This window comes from Apiospora kogelbergensis (assembly GCF_038363985.1).
Source record: "Apiospora kogelbergensis strain CBS 113332 chromosome Unknown utg000008l_segment0_segment0, whole genome shotgun sequence".
Classification (NCBI taxonomy): Eukaryota; Fungi; Ascomycota; class Sordariomycetes; order Amphisphaeriales; family Apiosporaceae; genus Apiospora; species Apiospora kogelbergensis.
The window spans coordinates 2,691,216-2,711,150 of record NW_027117425.1 but is presented as its reverse complement, the minus strand read 5'-3'; the positions used below and the strand labels follow the sequence as shown (position 1 = coordinate 2,711,150).

At 55.0% G+C, this 19,935-nt stretch overlaps 6 protein-coding genes across 6 annotated transcripts; 5 read left to right on the top strand and 1 right to left on the bottom strand.

Annotated features, from left to right (window-relative positions):
- Nucleotides 1-295: 295 nt before the first annotated feature.
- PG998_012812 (uncharacterized protein) lies at nt 296-1,279 on the top strand (the record flags this gene model as incomplete). Its single annotated transcript, XM_066879628.1, has 1 exon — nt 296-1,279. The coding sequence occupies one exon, from the start codon at nt 296-298 to the stop codon at nt 1,277-1,279; it is 984 nt and encodes a 327-aa protein (XP_066726012.1).
- Nucleotides 1,280-5,614: 4,335 nt separating this feature from the next.
- Nucleotides 5,615-7,422, bottom strand: PG998_012811 (uncharacterized protein; the record flags this gene model as incomplete). The annotated part of the gene is given in 3 exon segments (XM_066879627.1): nt 5,615-6,088; nt 6,106-6,675; nt 6,754-7,422. 3 exon segments carry the CDS (start codon nt 7,420-7,422, stop codon nt 5,615-5,617), a joined length of 1,713 nt encoding a protein of 570 aa, XP_066726011.1.
- Nucleotides 7,423-7,986: 564 nt separating this feature from the next.
- PG998_012810 (major facilitator superfamily transporter) lies at nt 7,987-9,824 on the top strand (the record flags this gene model as incomplete). Its single annotated transcript, XM_066879626.1, has 5 exons — nt 7,987-8,233; nt 8,309-8,622; nt 8,700-9,077; nt 9,143-9,736; nt 9,798-9,824. The coding sequence occupies 5 exons, from the start codon at nt 7,987-7,989 to the stop codon at nt 9,822-9,824; spliced, it is 1,560 nt and encodes a 519-aa protein (XP_066726010.1).
- Nucleotides 9,825-10,685: 861 nt separating this feature from the next.
- On the top strand, nt 10,686-12,083 carry PG998_012809 (actin-like protein 2; the record flags this gene model as incomplete). The annotated part of the gene is made up of 3 exons (XM_066879625.1): nt 10,686-10,707; nt 10,861-11,289; nt 11,353-12,083. 3 exons carry the CDS (start codon nt 10,686-10,688, stop codon nt 12,081-12,083), a joined length of 1,182 nt encoding a protein of 393 aa, XP_066726009.1.
- A 1,490-nt stretch (nt 12,084-13,573) lies between these two features.
- PG998_012808 (vacuolar membrane protein) lies at nt 13,574-15,319 on the top strand (the record flags this gene model as incomplete). Its single annotated transcript, XM_066879624.1, has 1 exon — nt 13,574-15,319. The coding sequence occupies one exon, from the start codon at nt 13,574-13,576 to the stop codon at nt 15,317-15,319; it is 1,746 nt and encodes a 581-aa protein (XP_066726008.1).
- A 1,441-nt stretch (nt 15,320-16,760) lies between these two features.
- On the top strand, nt 16,761-18,055 carry PG998_012807 (aflatoxin B1 aldehyde reductase member 2; the record flags this gene model as incomplete). Its single annotated transcript, XM_066879623.1, has 2 exons — nt 16,761-17,102; nt 17,324-18,055. The coding sequence occupies 2 exons, from the start codon at nt 16,761-16,763 to the stop codon at nt 18,053-18,055; spliced, it is 1,074 nt and encodes a 357-aa protein (XP_066726007.1).
- Between the last annotated feature and the right edge of the window lie 1,880 nt (nt 18,056-19,935).

Genomic DNA, 19,935 nt, shown 5'->3' with positions numbered 1-19,935 from the left:
CAACGGCCCTTGATTTGGACCATTTGCCCGAGGCTCGGCTACGTCGGTTACCTCAAATTGGACAACGACCTGACATAAGGCCCGTTGACGTGGTTTATCACGGTTCGTCCGAAGAGGAGCGTCCTTCCGGAGATTGAGGGTGTACTTGTTTATCCAGGCAGTTGCACCAACCGTCAGCCTGGTCCACTTGATGACCCTGGCTCAAGCCACCTTTGGTCCCTCCCACTTCGACCATATCCATATACGGCACAGACAAAAGAAGCCCAGGATCTTGAAACTGACTTAAACAGCCAGCATGCCCGCCGTCAGTCTCCCTTTGCAACAGGTCAAGAGCAACGCCGTCGCCTTGGCTATTGAGTCTCCAAACCCAACACGACTCGTATCAAACTTGGCATTCTTGGCCGTGTGTTTGTTGCTTGTGGTGGCATACTACTTCAAGTTTGCATCGTGGGATCGAACACTATTGGCACAAAACTCACCCAGCCCCCAACCTCTAGCGGCACAGCGGGACTATTTTAGTAGACTCTTTTGGGGCAGATCACGTGAAATCAGCAGCTCTAAGCCCGCCATGCCAACCAACAAGTCATCCGGCAAGGACCGTAAGAAGGGAGATCACAGAGCGAGACCACAGCAAACAGGCAACCCCCCTTATTGGGTCCAACAGCATGGCGATCCAGTCCCCGAAGATAGTCCTGTTAGTGCCCCGGCACAAGAGAGGATTCCACGGGTGTTCAGCTCACGGCCACCACCTCCGCCTCCCATGACACCTCTTGCCATAGAGACTGGCCCTTTCCAGTTCCAGGAGAGACAGCACAGCGCGGCCGTCTCGATTGCAGGAGATGCTACGATCCCTTTCTACCAGCACCAGAACCCCGACTACTCTGCTGGCTCTTCCGCATACTCTACTGCTATGCCTGGGTTCCAAGGATATTCTGCTTCTCCTCAGCAGGTATCCTACACGAGAACTCTCACATTTAGTTCCCCACAAGACATCTCTTCGGCTGCGGAGCTCGATACCACCATACCATCCTTCAGTCCCCATTCTTTCCCATCATCCAATCCTTTATTGCCTCCTCCACACGATTCGTTTTCAGAACACGAAGTCGAGGTCCACGGCGATGTTATATCGGTCATGGACGATGCTGGAATGGGTTGGAAGCGTCACACTCGCGTCTACGGTGGTGGAGTTTGCCTTGCATGCCTAGCATCTGGGGGTGAAGGAGACGATGAAGGGGGTTTCTATGGCCCCAATGTGCCTCTCGAGGATCGAAGGTATTGATAAATCTTATCGTTCTCAGGTCTACTCAAGCGACACTGCTACTTGTCGATGCAGCATTTTTGTTTTTGTTTTTCAGAAGTATATGAGGAGTTGCCTGGCGTTGCGTTGTGGGGATGTAACAAAGGGGCGGTCGAGGTGCGGATTTGGTGTTGAGTTCACAAAACATACTCGCGGTGCATCACTGGATGACGGGGCTAGACCATTTAGACAGGTTTACAATGTGCCTGAGATGGGTTTGACACAAAGCGGGGAGAGGTTTTCACTAAGGTCAAGAGGGTCAGGGACTCGGAAAAGGAGAGATACCATTTCTTGCATCATCATTGCTAATGCCAGTCTCTGCACTGCATTAGTCACGCCTGTCATGACTTTTCGATTTTTCTTTTCCATATATAGATATTTCTTGTTTTTCTTAATACTTCCTTTTCTCACTCACTGGGTACTGCTATCATTACGAGATATGGAAATAATAAGGTCTTGGATTTGACATACCACATTGCTATATATAAGACTGGGTGTTATATCCCAAGGCAGGAACTCACTTGGCATAGCGTCATGCCGACTCTGCTCGGAACTACCGGAAACATAGTACCATGGTCACGCGCGCTGTCACAAGCCGACTAACACGGGCAACACACTTAGCATCGATAAGAACACATCCGAGTGAGCGGCTCTGTCAGTAACTAGCCACACCAAGCCTGAGTCCTCAAAGCGCGTGCAGCTCTCTATCATGGTATTATCAAAAGGCTGGGAGCGGCACACGGATCCTTCTCAGCCCTATTTGATTGATTGATTGTTTCCTTTTCGCCCCCGCCGTGAGCCGGCTTACCAAATGTAAACAGACAATCCTTGGCGTTTCCTTATTGTTTATTAGGCAACCTTGGCCCATCCCGTTCCGCCGTTCCTGTCGCACTTGGATCCCGCTGTGTTTCGGTATTTATGCATGTGGAAGGCCGGGTGTCTATTTTTAGGGAAACCCGCCTGGTAGTTATTCCCGTGAGCTGCTGCGTGTTTCAGCCGCATTGGTTCCTTTTTATATTATATAGCACACCGAAGTCAATTTATACGGCGTGGCGGCTGACAGGGCCGCCAATGGTTCGTTCCTACCAGAAACAAAAGCATCCCGACGGACTGACACTGATGATGACTCTGGCTCACGTCATCTTCGAAGTTCAGTTTCGCCTCGATTTATCAGCAGGGCACAACGTCATCCCGGCTCTTAAAAGGGGACTTTGTTTCTTTTTCTTGTGTATAGGGTTTAGATCGGGTGTTTCCTTGTCTGGGGATATGTTATTTCCTTTTTCCGTCTAATAGTTGCTGACCATTAGGCTGACTTATTCCCTACTTTTTACCTTGGTTCTTGTTCTTCTCGCGGATTCTCATTTAGAAGATATGCCCAAAAGGAGATAGATATCAAGATGCAGTGGAAATTGAGTCGTCTGGACGCGGTTGGTTGTTGACCGCTGCGGGTCCGCGGCGCATAAGTGACGGCCGACGTATTATGCGGGATGGTAATGTTACATCTCGCTTACATGTAGCAGAAGATCAAACATGCGTTTGCCCCCACAAACTATCCTACGTGAAGATGGGTCGAGGGTGGCAGGCAGCGTGGGGTCTGGCGAAAGCCAAGCTTTTACTGGGCAGCCTTATTATCGTCCCTATTGACAGGTACCAAGTAGATACCACTTCTGCTACTACCATGATGGAGGGTAGCATCCGGCGGGGAGGGGGGATCGAGGAGAGGAAGGGGGATGGCCGGTGACTGTTTGATCGTTCCTCTGGCTGTGTAGCCCGACATGCAATCGCTCGGCGCCGGCAACGAACAATGGCCAAGGGAATGATCCGGAAGGATTCGAGCCCTCTCTCAGAAGTTCTCGGACTACGAGGAAGGAGTCAAGGATTCGGAAATGCCGACCGGGACTTCGCCACCGGAGGAATTTCACCTCGAGGTTGTGAGGAATGCGGATTTCGGAGGAATGCACCGCCGACTTGTTCTCGTTGCCATGATACGGTTTCTCCGGGCTCGATCCTGATCACAGAGCAGACATTACAGCACTTACGTTGCGTGCTACATCTAGTATTCCCACCGAAATAGTTACCGGAAATAGGGCAATATAGGACTTACGTTGCTTAATCGTGCAGTCTGGCTGTCGATTGAAACGAAACAGGGGTGAAGGGAGAAAGAAGGATGCCAAGCCGATAGGGCTGATGGGAGGATTCCGGCGACGTCGCCGCTTACCCAGCGCTAAAAATGTGTCAACTATCTGTCAGCAACATCCAACCAAGACACCAGCCATAAGTAAGCCTTGTGAGCCTCTTCCTCCCGTATAAGTAGCGTACAGTAAGTAGACACCTCAGAAGAGAGAAGAAGCCTCATATACCAGGCATGGCCAACATGAACGTCGCCGTGGGTCGCCGCCCTCGCCGCCGCCGCCGCCACCCTCCCTCTAACCAACATCCAACAACATGGAATCGCATCTTCCAATATAGGAAGGAAGCATTCCATATCCTTCTCGTTCGTCTGTTCTCCCCGCTTCCCAATTCCCACACCGTGACACCCCGGGAGGAGGGATTTTATGTACCCCAGGCGTTTGGCGATTGGATCCTTCCGCCGTCGTTAAACCGCCTATCACATCGCTCTCCTGACTACTGGGTTGTTGCCAAGGGTAGGCAGAAAAGGCCGTTATCCCCCCTTTGTTCCAAACAGGCAACACCCTTACTTCCATACTCGTACATGTCAACGCACCGTGGCTTATTCAACTGCCTTATTCGCTCATTCCCTGCCTTGTATCTAACAGAAGGACGCCTTCCTTCCTTTCAGGGCCTACTTCGGCCGCGCGAGGTACTGATGCGGGCTTACGCGTTTCCGCCCTTAACTCCGGGGACATACCACACGTTACATTTCAAGAACTCACATCATCATATAAGAGATGTATTAATGGGGGAATAAAAGGACTCGGACTTGGGGTCTTTAGTCTGTCCTTTCTCTTTAAACATGCATGTCCCAACAGTACGGTTCCGCTAAGAGAACCACGCCGCGTCGATGTCAGCTTACTCCTTTGTGATTTGTCATCCTCATCATCCTCATCTTTTCTTTCTATTCTCACTGCTTTTCCATGTCATAGCGTTGTTCCCTTCTTAGTTCTAGCAGCTAGAATCCATAAGTGTAAAAGCCCAACCCAAATAACGTCATACCAACACACACACTTTGAGTAGCTTTTGGCCGAAAGGGGGGGGTAGTGCCACGAAGGAAGAAGAATGCTTATCCTGGTAACACGTCTGTACTGCTGCCACTGGGGGGTGTGAGCGAGGGACACAGAAATTCTAATGAGTTGACAGATGCCGTCTGGTGCGGCAATCTGGCCGCAGTGTCCTCCCCTTCTTCAAACAACAAGGCTGCCCCCAAAGTCAACCACATCATACAAGTGCCACGTGTAGCGAATCAACAAGTGCCGCCAAGACCCAATCGGCTTTGGGAGGAGAGGCACTGAGTAAAAATGCCAAAAGAGGATTTCCGAGAGGGGTGTGTGAGTGAAGTATCCTCTCCCTCTCTCTCCGCAGGTGTGAGCAAACCGACTGCCTCGTAAGGCTAAAGTCCGAAGCCTCCCCCGTTTTGGCATAGGTTGTCAGCAGCAGGCCTGACTTCCTTACTTCTTACCGTTGCTTTGTGTAAAAGGCGCAACCGGATACGGAAAACCGCTAACCCCTTTAAACCCTTTTTGGGCGGGCTAATCTTTGCCGGGTTCTACCTTTACCGAATGAATATCGATTCGTGTCGCAACACGAAACTTACTCATCTTTTTCGGATCTCGGGGCGTCGCTTGTGGCTTGGCTCTGATAACAGCGGTTCGACGCCAGGGAGGGGTGGGGGATAGGTGCGTAGTGATCTCCAGGGCCAAGGTAGGGCCGACAGGTCTCATGTAGCATATCTACGTAAGCTGATCGGCTTGTCTTTACTGTATATTCTTTTCTTATGGGGCCCGCACACATAGCTCCCAGCAGTATATGCCTTACCTGCATGTATAAACTAGAACTGACGTTTAGCGGAGGACACCCCTATACCCTATCCAAGAGCATCTAGTCGCTATAAACGCGTAATTGCCTGGGCAATGCCGGTGGTCTAGTAAGATATAGAACTCTAAAGTTCTTAAAGACTTGGACTTGGAAGTTTCGATTTAAGTTCGTAAATAATTTAAGCAGAAGGTATTCTTCAAGTTTCACAGCCTGCGCGAGAAAGACTTAGAGATAAACATGGCTTACCACAATAGTCTCATCAAGACCACCACAAGCTTTGCACGTTGATATCGTTATAAATATATACTTTTAGTTTATATACACTCACTGCTGAGAAATCTCGACCTTATCCCACCAAAACTGCGACTCGGTCTCCGCCCAAACATCCTCGACCAACACGGCTGGCGGCGGCGGTGGGGATCTACCACCACCGCTGCCGACAAAGTCCGTATTGTCCTTCCCGAATACCATCTTCACCCGCCTCTTGTCCTCGCCGCGAGCATGCGCCTCCCACCTCGGCCGCTCCACGCCGACGACCCCGTTCGGGTCCCCCGTGCAGATGAAGCTCGCGACGTACGCATGCAGCACGCGCGACAGCTCCTCCTGGGCCGGGCCCCCCCTACAGACGCCGGGGTCCCGCACCTCGTACAGCATGTTCTCGCCGTGCGCGGCGCCGTTCACCACGCTCCGCTGCAGGGCCCAGTGGTACAGATACACGGGCACGCCCCCCCCGCGAGGTGCGCCGTCTGCCGCGCGGGCGCCACGTAGGCGTAGTGGGCGTACGCCGCCTCGATGCGCCTGTACATCCTACCCACGCCCTTCTCGGCGGCCAGGGGCCCCTCCACCTTGTATCGGTGGGAGTGACTACTATCTGAGGTGGGGTCTGGGTACAGCTCGTGGATCCGGGCGACGTCGGCCTCGCTCAGCTGCGGCAGCAGCGTCTTCCAGAACCCCGTGAACTGCGCCGGCGTGTCCATGGCCTTGTCGACGTAGAGCGAGCCCTCGTTGCCGTTGAAGCCCGTCATGATGGGCACCCGGTGCCACTTCCCCTCCCGCCAAGCGTCGATGGGCCGCCGCCGGATGATCTCGCCGTCGATGACCGGCTGGAACGCCCAGCGCAGGCTCGGGTTGTAGCTGTAGAAGACCTTGGTCTGGGCGGCGGCGATGACATCTAGGGGCAACGAGCGCAGGTACCCAAAGATCCCGGGCCCGGTTGAGACGTCTTTCGGACATTTTACTGCCTCCAGGAAGTCTTGAAACTGCTGCTCGTGGATCTCAGCATTGAAGTGGCGGACGGCCCGCGAGGTCGGAGCGCCGGATTCCATCACGACGCGGTGGAACAGGGGCGGTTTCCCTTCTTCATAGTTCAAGAGATGGTGACCAATCTTTTTGGTTTTACCAATGTTGTTAGCCCTGACAGAAGCTACAGTCGTTCCGAGAATATGGAACCTAGTTTCACTTACAGAGTGCGCACCAGCGGATAACCCGATCAGCGCCACATTATCCTTATCGCCACCGAAGAGATGGATGTTCTCTTGGACCCACTCCATCAACAAGATCTGGTCCTTGAGCCCGAGGTTGAGCGCGCCCTCCTCCGCGCTCAGACTGGACGGCAAGAACCCGAGGGCCCCGATCCGGTACCCGAACGAGACGGCGACGAAGGGGGCCCCCGAGGCCCAGCCCACCATGGAAGCTGTGTCGTGCATGGCGGCGTTGCCGCGGTTGAAGGCGCCGCCGTGCATGTAGATGGCCACCGGCAAGAGCTTCTTGCTCGCTTGGCCCCCGTCGTCTACAGGCTCGCCCGCCGTCGCCGTCGTCGGAGCTTGGCGAAACACGTTGGCCGTGAGACAGTCTTCGCTCTCCTCGAGCTTCGGGCCGATGATCAGGAACTGCTTCGCCGGTGCGCGGGGGCCGAAATGGGAAGCGTCTATGATCTTTGCGCCCGAGGCGTCTCTCTCGACTCTGACCGGCGGCCGGAACCGGCGGTCCCCGGTCGGCGGCAGGGCGTATGGGATGCCAAGGAAGGCGTCCACGGGGTTGGGGTAGGCGCCGCGCTGCGTGACGCCGACCACGGTGCCTTGCGGGAGAGTGACCCGCGGTCTGCTGCTCTTAGGGTCTTGCATTGCTGACATGGTCTCTGGGCGTAATACTGAACAAATCCTCCAAATTCTCCAAGCTAAACGAGAACGGTCTGTTATGTTTGTTCACTTGAGTGAGGGGTGGTGGTGGGTGGTAGTATTTTGTTACATTCTGTCGGACGATCTATTGGCGCCGAGGACTGATTTGGAGTTGCATGGCGTGCCTATCGACCAACGGAGACTAGTAGCTGCATCGGCGTCGCTCCGATTATGTCGACGATGGTTTCGGACAATTGCCCGGTGATATGGCCATCATCATCATTGGCTGGGCCAGCTGACTTCAAGGCGTGGTGGGGCTCAGTATCTCCATATCTTGCAGATCAGTAAATCCGGGGTCAACGGATGGTAAAACCGGCTTCGGGCGCGCCAATGGGTGATAAGAGGTCAGATAGAGAGAGGCGCGTATGCGAGTATGTAGATTGGCAGGGTACTCCTCAAAGACTGCCGGCTCCCGGCCATTTAGATGCCAACCCGCTCGGTCGTATTAGATGTGCTCGCGAGGTCTCGCCTCTCACAATCATCTACACACCTGCCTTACCTTACCTTTAGTTCTAGAAGATGGAAGGCAAGAAAGCCGACGAGAAGGTTGAACCACAATCCACCAAGAGGGGTGACTCTATAAGCCTATCGGATGTTCGAGAAACCAGTAACGAACTAGATGCCACTGAGACGTTCCTTCGGGAGAACAACCTCACCCATGACTACCTCGGGGAACTCTTGAGCGACCAGGCCGCTGTCAAACGTCTTGTCCGAAAGGTGGACTTCGTCCTGTTGCCGCTCCTTGCAGGAACTGGGGTCCTTCAGTGTAAGCTTGGTGCTCAATTAATTGTCCCTTCCAGCACTTGTCGAGCCCAAGGCTGATGCGGCAGGCAACGCATAGACATCGACAAGCAGGCGCTTTCATACGCTGCTGTGTTTGACCTCTTCAAAGACACCGGGATAAACCAAGATCAATATAGCTGGTTCGCCTCGGCGTTCTATCTAGCGTACCTGGTCGCCGAGTACCCATGGAGCTACCTGGCCCAACGTACACTCATGGCCAAGGTCATCTGTGGTTGTGTCGTCACATGGGGCTCGATCCTCATGATCACGGCGGCCACGCACAATTTTCGCGGCATGTTGGCGTGTCGCTTCCTGCTGGGAGTGTTCGAGAGCGCCATCACCCCTCTCGTCATCATGATTGTCGGCATGTGGGTGAGTAATGACGACGAGGTTCCCATGGCCCGAATGGGGTCATGCGAAATAACTGCTGATGAATAACACTTTACTAGTACACTCGCAACGAGCAGCCTTTCCGCGCGGGTATCTTCATCAGCTGCAATGGCGTCGGCTCGATGCTGGGCGGCATTCTTAGCTACGGTATTGGGCAGATTAAGACCTTCCCCGTGTGGAAAGCCATCTTTCTTCTCTGCGGCGGCGTCACTGTCCTTTGGGGGATCGTCCTGTTCTTCTTTTTGCCAGACGATATCATCACGGCGAAGCGCTTCACCCTCGAGGAGAAAGCGACACTGATCGCTCGCGGCAAGGTCGGCCGTACCGGCATCCTCAACCGGTCCATCAAGACTTACCAAATCAAGGAGGCACTAATGGATCCCCAAGTGTGGTTGCTGACCCTTTTCACCCTCCTGAACGAGACCATTAATGGCGGTGTAAGATCTCAGACGTTCCTTGGCAAAGAAGCAGAATAAATTGCAGATTCACTGACCCCAGCTAGGTTGCCAACTTTGGCAAACTCATCATCAAAGGGGTGGTCAAAGATCCTCTCCGCACAGCCGCCTTCGGGATCCCGCAAGGCGCCTTCCAAGTCCTCTGGATACTAACGGGTACGTATCTGGCGTCGCGGTTTCGCAACATCCGGACCTACATCATGGCCGCCTACCTGATCCCCACCGTCGTGGGCATCTGCTTGATCTGGAAGCTGGACCGCAACCAGGGCATGATGGGAGTGCTGTTCGGGTACTACATCTGCGGGTCCTTCGTGACGTCGCTCGTGCTCTCGCTGCAGATGCCGGCGACTAACCTGGGCGGGTACACGAAGCGCACAACGGCGACGGCCATTGTGTTCGCGGCGTACTGCGCGGGCAACGTCATCGGGCCCCACGCGTTCCTCGACGCGGAGAAGCCGACCTACCCCTCGGGCTGTAAGCTCATCCTCGCATGCTCGGCGGCGCAGATGACCATCGCCTTGGGTCTGCGGTTGCTTTTGGCCAGGAGGAACAAGAGGAGGGACCAAGCTACCGGTCTCACGGGAGGGGGGGATGAAAGTCCGGTGTTGGATGAGATATCGGCAGATTTGACAGACTTTGAGGTGAGTTGCACACGTGCTCGGGACTGTGCATGGCTCTTTCTATGCTAACATAGAACGTCAGGACCCTCGCTTCCGCTATGTTTTGTAACGAAAGAGATGCTCCATCAGGTACTAATTGTAGCTTTGCCTATCGCCAGGAGCCAGAGCAAGCTTGGACCCGTTGACAGAAGACACGGAGAGCAGGATTCAACCAATCAGGGCAAGGCCATTGGCCAGAAGAAGTAATGCAGAAGCGGGCGATTGGGGGGTACGGGGAGGGCACCGAACATCTCGTCGTTGCGAATGCATTGTATCAAGAGCTCTAGTAGCATCCAGCAGTTTTACCCATGGTAGGGAGAGGCAATTGTAGTGAGTAAGGTCCCAGTAATACGTAAATACAGTAGCTCCTGGTTACCTGCAGTTGGAAGAAAATGTGTAACGGATCTTGAAGATTATATGCAGCCTGATGAGCAAGTTGAAGCACGTAGCTAATTCGAGCTGTTTCAAGCCACGATGTTCTGTGGCTTCAACAGCTGCTCAGGCCAGAAGGCGGGGTAGGTTCGTCGGGCGAGCTCGGTGGAAGAACAAAGTTCCGAGGGCGTTGTACTCGGTAAGCTGTGCTGACTGGACCCGTAAGCTGTGCTGTACGCTGTAGGAGAAAGGAGGCAGGCGGGGCATTCATTACGTATGGAACAACTCACCTGCACCCGCCCAGCGAGTTGGCGAGTTGCTTCAGGTTGCCAATCAGTCCTCCAATCCCTATCCTCGAAGCCCAGTCGTACGGCCCGCATGATTACTCAGCTTGGAACATCATTCCCACCCTCAACCACCTAATTGACGACACCCTCAATTGGCACGCCGACATTTCTGGACACCTCTATCCGAGGCCGAGACGGGAACACATCCTCGACCTACCCATCCACCTCCCAACATTCTTCCCCTTCTCGACACTTGCGGAACATAAACAACCATGGCCGCTCCTCCTCCCATAGGTTAGTGTGCATCCAGCTCACCCCCATAACCTGTAGTGTGTGCTGCCCGCCCCTGGCTGGTCGTCGCTAGGGAACGCCAGACACATACGCGCACATGCACATGCACACACACACCACGTGTTACTTCCTTTGCTGACGCCTCTTTCCTCGCAGTGCTGGACGGCGGTACCGGTTTCCTCAAGGTCGGCTACGCCGCGCAGAACTTCCCCGAGTTTCAGTACCCCTCGATCGTCGGCCGACCGATTCTGCGTTCCGAAGAGAAGGGCGGCAACGAGATCAACGATGTGGTCATCAAGGACATCATGTGCGGTGACGAGGCCGCCGCCGCCCGCACCATGCTCCAGATCAGCTACCCCATGGAGAACGGCATCGTTAAGAAGTGGGACGACATGCAGCACCTCTGGGATTACACCTTCTTCGAGAAGATGAAAATGGATCCCACTGGACGCAAGATCCTCCTCACCGAGCCGCCTATGAACCCCCTCAAGAACCGCGAGCAGATGTGCGAGGTCATGTTTGAGCGCTACAACTTTGGCGGCGTATACGTCGCCATCCAAGCTGTGCTTGCCCTCTACGCTCAAGGTCAGTGGACGAGAATCAGCTGCCTGCCTCACTTCTAGAACTAACCATTTACCTCTTCTACAGGTCTCAGCTCAGGTGTCGTCGTCGACTCCGGTGACGGAGTGACCCATATTGTGCCTGTGTACGAATCCGTGGTGCTGAACCACCTGACGCGACGTCTGGACGTCGCCGGCCGCGACGTGACTCGCAACCTCATCTCCCTCCTGCTCCGCCGCGGCTACGCCCTCAACCGAACCGCCGACTTCGAGACGGTGCGCCAGATCAAGGAGAAGCTCTGCTACGTCTCGTACGACCTCGAGCTGGACAAGCGTCTTAGTGAAGACACGACTGTCCTCGTCGAGTCCTACACCCTGCCCGACGGTCGCGTCATTCGTGTGGGAAGTGAACGTTTCGAGGCCCCCGAGTGCCTGTTCCAGCCCCACCTGGTCGACTGCGAGCAGCCGGGCATCGCCGAGTTCCTCTTCAACACGATACAAGCAGCCGACGTCGACGTGCGCTCCTCGCTGTACAAGGCCATCGTCCTGTCCGGAGGTAGCAGCATGTACCCGGGTCTGCCGAGCCGGCTGGAAAAGGAGCTGAAGCAGCTTTGGCTCACGCGCGCCCTCGGCGGCAACCCGGAGCGCCTGGGCAAGTTCAAGGTCCGGATAGAGGACCCGCCGCGACGTAGGCACATGGTCTTCCTCGGTGGCGCGGTGCTGGCCAACATCATGGCGGACAAGGAAAGCATGTGGATTTCGAAGCAGGAGTGGGAAGAGCAGGGGCCCAAGATTCTAGAGAAGTTGGGCCCGCGATAAGTGGGAGGTTTGACATCAAAAAAGGAACCGACCACGGAGCGAGAGGAACGGACGAAATGAATGGCCTGCAAGACAAGACAAGACAACTCTGAATATAACTGGCGACGGCGTGGGTGGAGCAAAATCAATCTTCTTCAAGCTGGCATTAGTGGTACTGAGCCGGATACCAATGATTATAACGTCACACACTAACCAGCATGAGACTGGATATTAGCCTCGGCACGTGTTTCGTATTGCCAGCTGCATATATGCTCAGTTCTTGTTCCTATGATGGTGGTCATCGTACGGCATGCACTACATAGCTGGGTCTTGGAGGTCTTTTCGTTGCAGGGAACGTTTGCTGATGCCGACCAAACGTACTAGGATGGAGCACCCAGTGTAGGATCCTGCCCGGCCGACTTCCAAGTCTAGAAGATCACGGCCAATTAGATGGCCACTTCGCTGTATCAAGTATATCAAACTCTGGTCAAATCTCTTTCTGTGTTAATTGGTAGCTACGAATAAGACCAACATATACCTCATCGGCCTGTTGCGGTGGCCTTTTCGTGGCATCTTCTTCATCGTTGATTCAGGCCACCATGTTGCAATCATCTCATTCATAAACAACCGAACCGTCGATAGTCCTCGTCAAGCCGGATGGACCACCATGTGAGAACGGTTCATCGGTTAGGAAGAACCAACCCAGCAACTCAAATCACCAGTTCTCCCTCCCCTTCAAGATGCGGTGGCAGACGCACCTGTGGTGTTGATGTTGGGGTCCAGTACGGATCCGAACTACACTCATGCACTCTACAGAATATTTCTCCTGCCCTGCCTCTACTTCCTGAGCCTCAGTGCTGCTGCACTAGTCATGTGTCTATCTCTACTTTACGTCGCTGACATGTTTGCTGGTGTGCGGACTCATGAGTGAGGTTGGAAGTGGAAGCTCAGCAGACGAGACGCTAGAGCGGAAACGGCTTGAGACGGTGGGGCGTCGGTTGCGCAGTTGACCATGCAAGATCAATGCACTTATCTTGCAGGAAGGGACCGGGTCAGCGGGTTTGGCGGGTGTTATCGCAAGCAGATAGGGCCTTGTTGCGCTGTCTTCTGCCCTATCGACCACCCCCAGTCCTGGCCTGTCCTGGCCTGTCCACCCCCAAGCGCCCCTAAGATTAACGAATTAGGGGGTAAAGGGATGGCGTAATGGCTGGCAGGCCGGGGCGCCCCCCTTCGCTACTGCCACTACAACACCCTTTTTCTCTGCACGTGTTGCCTTCAACACCGAATCCTGTCACTGGAACCCATCACGTCGCATCCCATTGCCAACTTTCCAACCCCCGATCCTGCAGCTAAACCGCGCCAAATCGACCCAAGCCGCTCTTTATTCCATTTATCCTTTTCCTTCTAACTCGCTAAGGCGTATAGGCACAAACTCAACTGTTTTAATGCTCCACTTCTTGTCGCTCGTTTACTACTAATACTGTCGCATACATTGCCCATCCCCACGATTCATGTCTTCAAACAACATCAGGTTGTCGAGGATCCCACCGGCAAGCCTCCATCCGACAGCCCGCTACTCTCACCTCAACGACGCCTCTGCTCAACCCGAGCCTTCCCCGCTGTCCGCTGCCTCATATGCATCCAGCGACCTATCCGACTACATTGGCAGTGGCACCGATACCGTGGGCGGCCGTACCCCCGTGATAGACAGACGCCTCTCCTTCGTGGCCGAAGACGAGTACTCAACCGACGGGGATGACCAGCAGACCAGGAACCATCTCACCAGCGGCAATACACGTGCCAATTCCCGATACTACCACAACCGCAACAAAAGTACCGACTCAGATATAATTAGCAACAGCGACGACGACGGAGGAGACGAAGACGACGACATGGATAGACCTTCCTACCTCCGCCAGAACAACGGCCGCTCCGCCGACCCGCTCCTGTTCAAGGCCGACGACGACGACGACCATGAACGCGGCCGCACCCCCTACGACAGCCTGAGGTCCCCCTCGCCCAAGGCGACACCGTCGCGGCCACGCCTGAGCCGGCGGTCGACGATGCGATCCCGGTCGCCCGACACCCAGGCAGTTATGGCGGCGCGCAAGAAGTACATTTTTGCCGCCGTCTTCCTCGTCGTGTCGCTGGTGTCCTTCACCATCCAGACTGAGCTGGGTGCCTACGTGCAGAACGAATTGGGCTGGAACAAGGCCTACTGCATGCTGTACCTGACTCACGGCTCGTGGGCGATACTCTGGCCCGTCCAACTGCTCATCCTGCGCGTGCAGAAGTGGAAGACGCCCTGGCCCGTCTTCTGGCGCCGCCACGTCGCCATTCTGCGCAGCACTGCGCAGCAGGTCCGCCACCAGGACCTCGAACCCTCCAAGCACGACACCAGCACCAGCCCCTGGCCCTACCTCATTCGCACCACGGCCTTCGTGACCACGGCGCTGACCATTGCAGGCCTCAGCTGGTACCTCGCCGTCAACATGACGAGCCCGAGCGACCTGACGGCCATCTACAACTGCTCCGCCTTCTTCGCCTACGCCTTCAGCGTGCCCCTGCTCAAAGAGAAGCTGCGCATCGATAAGAGCGTCGCCGTCCTCATCGCCATCGTGGGCGTGCTGATCGTGGCCTACGGCGACAGCAAGCCCGAGGACGCCAACAAGGGACCCGACACCAGCTCCGGCACCCGTTTTCTGGGAAACATGATCATCGGCGCCGGCAGCATCCTGTATGGCCTGTACGAGGTGCTCTACAAGCGGTGGGCGTGCCCGCCCGAGGGCGTGGCGCCTAATCGCGGCATGATCTTCGCCAACGCCTTCGGGTCGTGCATCGGCACCTTCACGCTGACGGTGCTCTGGGTGCCCCTCCCCCTGCTGCACTGGCTGGGCTGGGAGACGTTCGAGCTGCCGACGGGCGAGACGGCCGTGTGGCTGTTCCTCAGTGTCGTCATGAACGCGACGTTCGCGGGCTCGTTCCTGGTGCTCATCTCGCTCACGAGCCCCGTCCTCAGCTCCGTGGCCGCCCTGCTGACCATCTTCATCGTGGCCATCGCCGACTGGTTCCGCACCGGCGAGCGCATGTCCCTCGCGGCCATCCTGGGCGGCTGCCTGATCATCGTGGCGTTCCTCATGCTCAGCTGGAGCACGTGGCGTGAGATGACCGAGGACGCCGAGCGCAAGGCCCATGATGCCTCCGTCGAGGCCGAGTGGGACAGCGATGATGAGAGCGACAAGGATGGTGGCCGGTAAAAGGGAGGTATTCCGGGTGATCAGATACCTTGATAGGGTCGCGATATTTCGCTGTAGAGGAGAAGGAGGTGCCGATGTTGCACTTTGGTGCGTTTGCTGTTGTTAGTTGTGTGTGTGTGTGTGTGTGTGTGTTGTGGATAGACAGCGAGCGAGCGGCTAGAGGAATCTGATACCAAAGGAACAAGCATAGAGGTTGGATACTAGATGCGAACGTTGGTGTCGCGCCGGGGAGTAGGAGGATCTTTTGCAAGGGTGCATACCTCCTGCCTTTCCCCTAGAAACGAGTTGGCTTTGGATGCATTCCAGGGGATCTTCTTTCCCAACTTTCTTCATTTCATGTCTGCTGGTCCGGGACCGAACAGATGATAGGGAAGGACAGGGGAACGACGATGGCATATCCGCATATGCATCGGCATGGGGGACGGCGTTTGGGCGGGATTGGGTTGGGATTGTATATACAATATTAGAGATATGCAACACCACCCAGCAACGGTCTTGGGCTTTTGTCTTTTTTATTGGAGCAAAGCAGATCTGGGTGGTGTGTAGGCGTTCGTTCGAATTGACTTTCGGTTTGGGTTAGGGTTCATTCTGATGAGTCTGATGATGGGACCTGCTGTCTTATCATCCTTCTCAACCGCATTATCATTTTCGTTTCGCGAAGTTCTGTTTCAGAGAACGTTACAACTGATGTACCTCACTCCCGCGCATGACAACTAAGTATGCAATGTCTGACCGAATACTGATGAGATGGCATTTGTCTCCTGTTTCAGTATGTATCCTGCTCTCTCCTCGGCTTTGTGCGATTTGCGCCTGAACCACCTCTGTCACTGTGCCGCCATGATACATCATCACAGACGTTCTGATGGCGAGGTCGAGTTCTCCCGCCACCCGTGACTTCATCATGGCTCGTTTGACCATTCAAGCAGCAGTTGCAGAGCATCACCCAATATTTATGGGTTGCTCTTGAGTTGCGGGTGGAAATAGGGGCAACTCATCGACTATGAACGATACCTTGCCGCCGTTCAGCTTTCTACTATACTGTGTTTCCTTAGAATTACCCCGCCAAAAGGATATGTCCGCCCATCGTCAGCGGGGGCCGACAGCTAGTGTGGAGTTTATCGCCGAAAAGTCATGACAGCATTGCTTCTCGCCGCGTTTACAGCTCGGACAAGCAAATGCATTCGGTCTTAAGCGAGATACTGACATGCGCTCATGGAAACCCCGCTGTGGAACAAACATCGTGCTGGCCTACTGGTCGTCCCACCTTCCGGGCTCACCTGCATCATAAGTAATGGATAAATATCTCGCTCGTCTCTTCCGTTCCACGAAGCCTTGAAGCCTTGAAGCCCGTGATATCAACTCTTGTTTGCGCCTGCGATATTTTGACCCCAAGTAACCCATCCAACGTCGACCGACACCTGCCATCCATCCATCCATCATCATGCCTCTCACCATCCCCTCAACGGGCAAGCCCCGCGTGATCCTGGGCCTCATGACGTTCGGCCCGGACGAGGCCGCGGGCGCCCGCATCACCGACCCGGCCGTCTACGGCCGCGTGCTCGACGTCTTCCAGAAGGAGCGTGGCTACAGCGAGGTCGACACGGCCCGCGTCTACGTCGCCGGCGCCCAGGAGGCCTTCACCCGCCAGGCCGGCTGGAAAGACCGCGGCCTCACCCTCGCCACTAAAGTCAAGTACCCCGGCGAGGACGGCGACCACCAGGGCCAGAAGGTCCAAGAGAGCGTCGAGACTAGTCTGAAGGAGCTGGGGACGGATTGTATTGATGTAAGTTTCTTTTTCTTTTCTTCCTTTTCGGTTTGAGGGGGGAAAAGAGAATGAAGAGGAAGTTGTCCAATGGCGTGTTTCGAGACCGAAATTGGAGATATATCTCCAAGCCAAGACAAAACGTCTGCAGTGTAACAGCCAAGCGGCTGATATCTTACATGCATCTTGAATTAAGCCCGGCATCCTACCTCTGGCTAACCAATGGTCCGTCTGATTCGCAGATCCTCTACGTCCACGCCGCCGACCGCGCAACCCCCTTCGCCGAGACCTTCGCCGCGCTCGACAAGCTGCACAAGGCCGGCAAGTTCGTGCGGCTGGGCGTGTCCAACTACACGGCGTTCGAGCTGGCCGAGGTGGTGATGCTGTGCCGGGCGAACGGCTGGGTGCGGCCGACCATCTACCAGGGCATGTACAACGCCATCACGCGGGGGATCGAGCCGGAGCTGGTGCCGGCGTGCCGGCGCTACGGGCTCGACGTGGTCGTGTACAACCCGCTCGCGGGCGGGCTGTTCAGCGGCAAGATCGCGAGCAAGGACATGGTGCCGAGCGAGGGCCGCTTCAGCGACGCCCACGGCACCGGCCGCAACTACCGCGGCCGCTACTTCCGGGACAGCACGTTCGAGGCGCTGCGCGTCGTCGAGGCGGCCGTCGCGGCGCACGCGGGCGACGGGCTCACCATGATCGAGACGGCGCTGCGCTGGGTCCGCCACCACTCGGCCCTGCGCGTCGGCGAGGCCGGGTCCGGCCGGGGCGACGGCGTCATCGTCGGCGTCTCGGGCCTCGACCAGCTCGCCGCCAACCTCGACTGCCTCGAGAAGGGGCCCCTGCCCGACGACGTCGTGGCCGCCCTCGACAGGGCCTGGATGATCGCCAAGGCGGATGCGCCCAACTACTGGCACAAGGACCTCGCGTATACGTACGATACCAAGGAGGCGCTGTTTGGGAAGAAATAAGGGGGGGACGCAGGGGGGAAATGCGCTGTGCCGGCTAGCTACGGCGGCGGAAGTCTCTTATGAGATTGATGAATTAATGAAGATTGCTTGTGGAGATTTACTTACCGTCCGAGTTGAGCTATAATAAATACAATTTGATGTTTGAATTATGTTGTCCCGACATGGCCATTGGCCTCTTCATCTCATGGGTCTGCGTCGTATTTGTGATCCTGATGAATGGTGAGTGGTTCTGTACATTACATTGTTTCAATGCGAAGTCCATCAAGTAGACCCAAATGGTGTCGCTTTTAACAGGAAGAGCACCCAGTGATCTCTTCCTACCCTTTCCCCCGGTCTCAGATTACTCGCTCAATCTTTCGGCATTCCCTGTATGTCCTATGCGCGCGTCTCCAGATTCACGAGCTCCAAACAGATACTCGATCCAAAGGAGGGTTCCAACACAGACTACCGACTCCAATGAACCACCGCGGGCTATTTTTTGTCCATGCTATATGGCGACCATCGACTCATGCAGACAGGGTCGCCAGCACAGCGATGGAATCGAGGACATGGGTGGTTGACACTCCCTGTTCGTGAAATGCCCCCCTCGATTGCTCGGAATGATTCGGTCGCTACGTCAGTCAGTGAGCCACTCCGTATGCTTCAAGGCCAATCCGACTTGGATTTGAACTCGAATTCATGCCGCCAATTACGCCTAGGGATGCAAGGGTAATGAATATCATTCTTCATTCGACCCGTGGAGCCTAGCCCTAAGAAAAACCAGACAAGGCGGTGGCTGGCAGCCGCCTGCTCTGGATGCGGGCGCGCTTGCTTTCTACCAGAATATGTCGTCCTCTCCTTGTTCAAGGAGCGCCGGCCACGGAGTAAACTGGTTATATATATGTGCGTATACAAAGTGGCTTGTTGCGAAGAATATCCCGTCTCTGAGCCCTCGGGTTTCTTTTTTTTTTTTTTTTTTTTTTTTTTTTTTGGGCCTGTGGGTAGGAACGCTGGAGAGAGGCATCGCGTCGAAGAAGGCTATGGTCATTGGCATTGTGCGAAGATAAGGGTCATGGTCTACAACTGCTAACTCTTGCCATATTCTACTTCACTACTTTTTCAAGTTTGGGTACTGTTCCATGCAGTCTCTGATTGATCCCGATATATAGTTTCGCATATTTCATCCCGAAGCTCCGCAGCCCCTTTTACTCCGTAGTAGACAGGATCAAACATGTTCTACTAACCAGTGTCAGATGGGCACATAGACGTCGTACATATCTGTAATACCACGAGTGCACATCCCATCTCTATCTCTAGCCACTGCTAGATATAGACACCAGCATCTGGATGGCAGGATACACGCAGTACTCCGTCCCCGATCGGCGTTGTGAATAAACTTGTTCACGCCAGCAGCACTGCCCGTTTCATTTACAACAACGGAGGAACTAGGTTGTCGTGAAACGACGTGTTGATGTTATTCTGATCCTAATCAAGTCATTTCCAATACTAGCTGTCTGGCATGAGGCGGTGCATGAGTATTCACGATGGGGCGTTGGTCACGTCTATTTTTAATTCACTGCCACACACGTTCTCAGGATTCGGTCGGGAGCTTCTCCAGGATCTCGGCATTCCTCCCGAACTCGGGTCCTTGCGGTAGATGTCGGCAGCACCTGGGAAAAGCCAATTCACCGCTTTCTTGTGAAACCGGCCAGTCCTTGTATATGCATGCGCGTACGCGAGAAAAGGAAGAGTCAGACAAGCATATGGATGATGATGATGTTGTTGCAACCAACAGCACGTCAAGGGATTGGCTCAGGTTAGTTCTGTAGCGCAAGAGCTGTTGGGAATAGCGCAACGTCTGGAGGAGCTCTCTCTGGACAAGTGGCCAGTAAGAGCGCCGG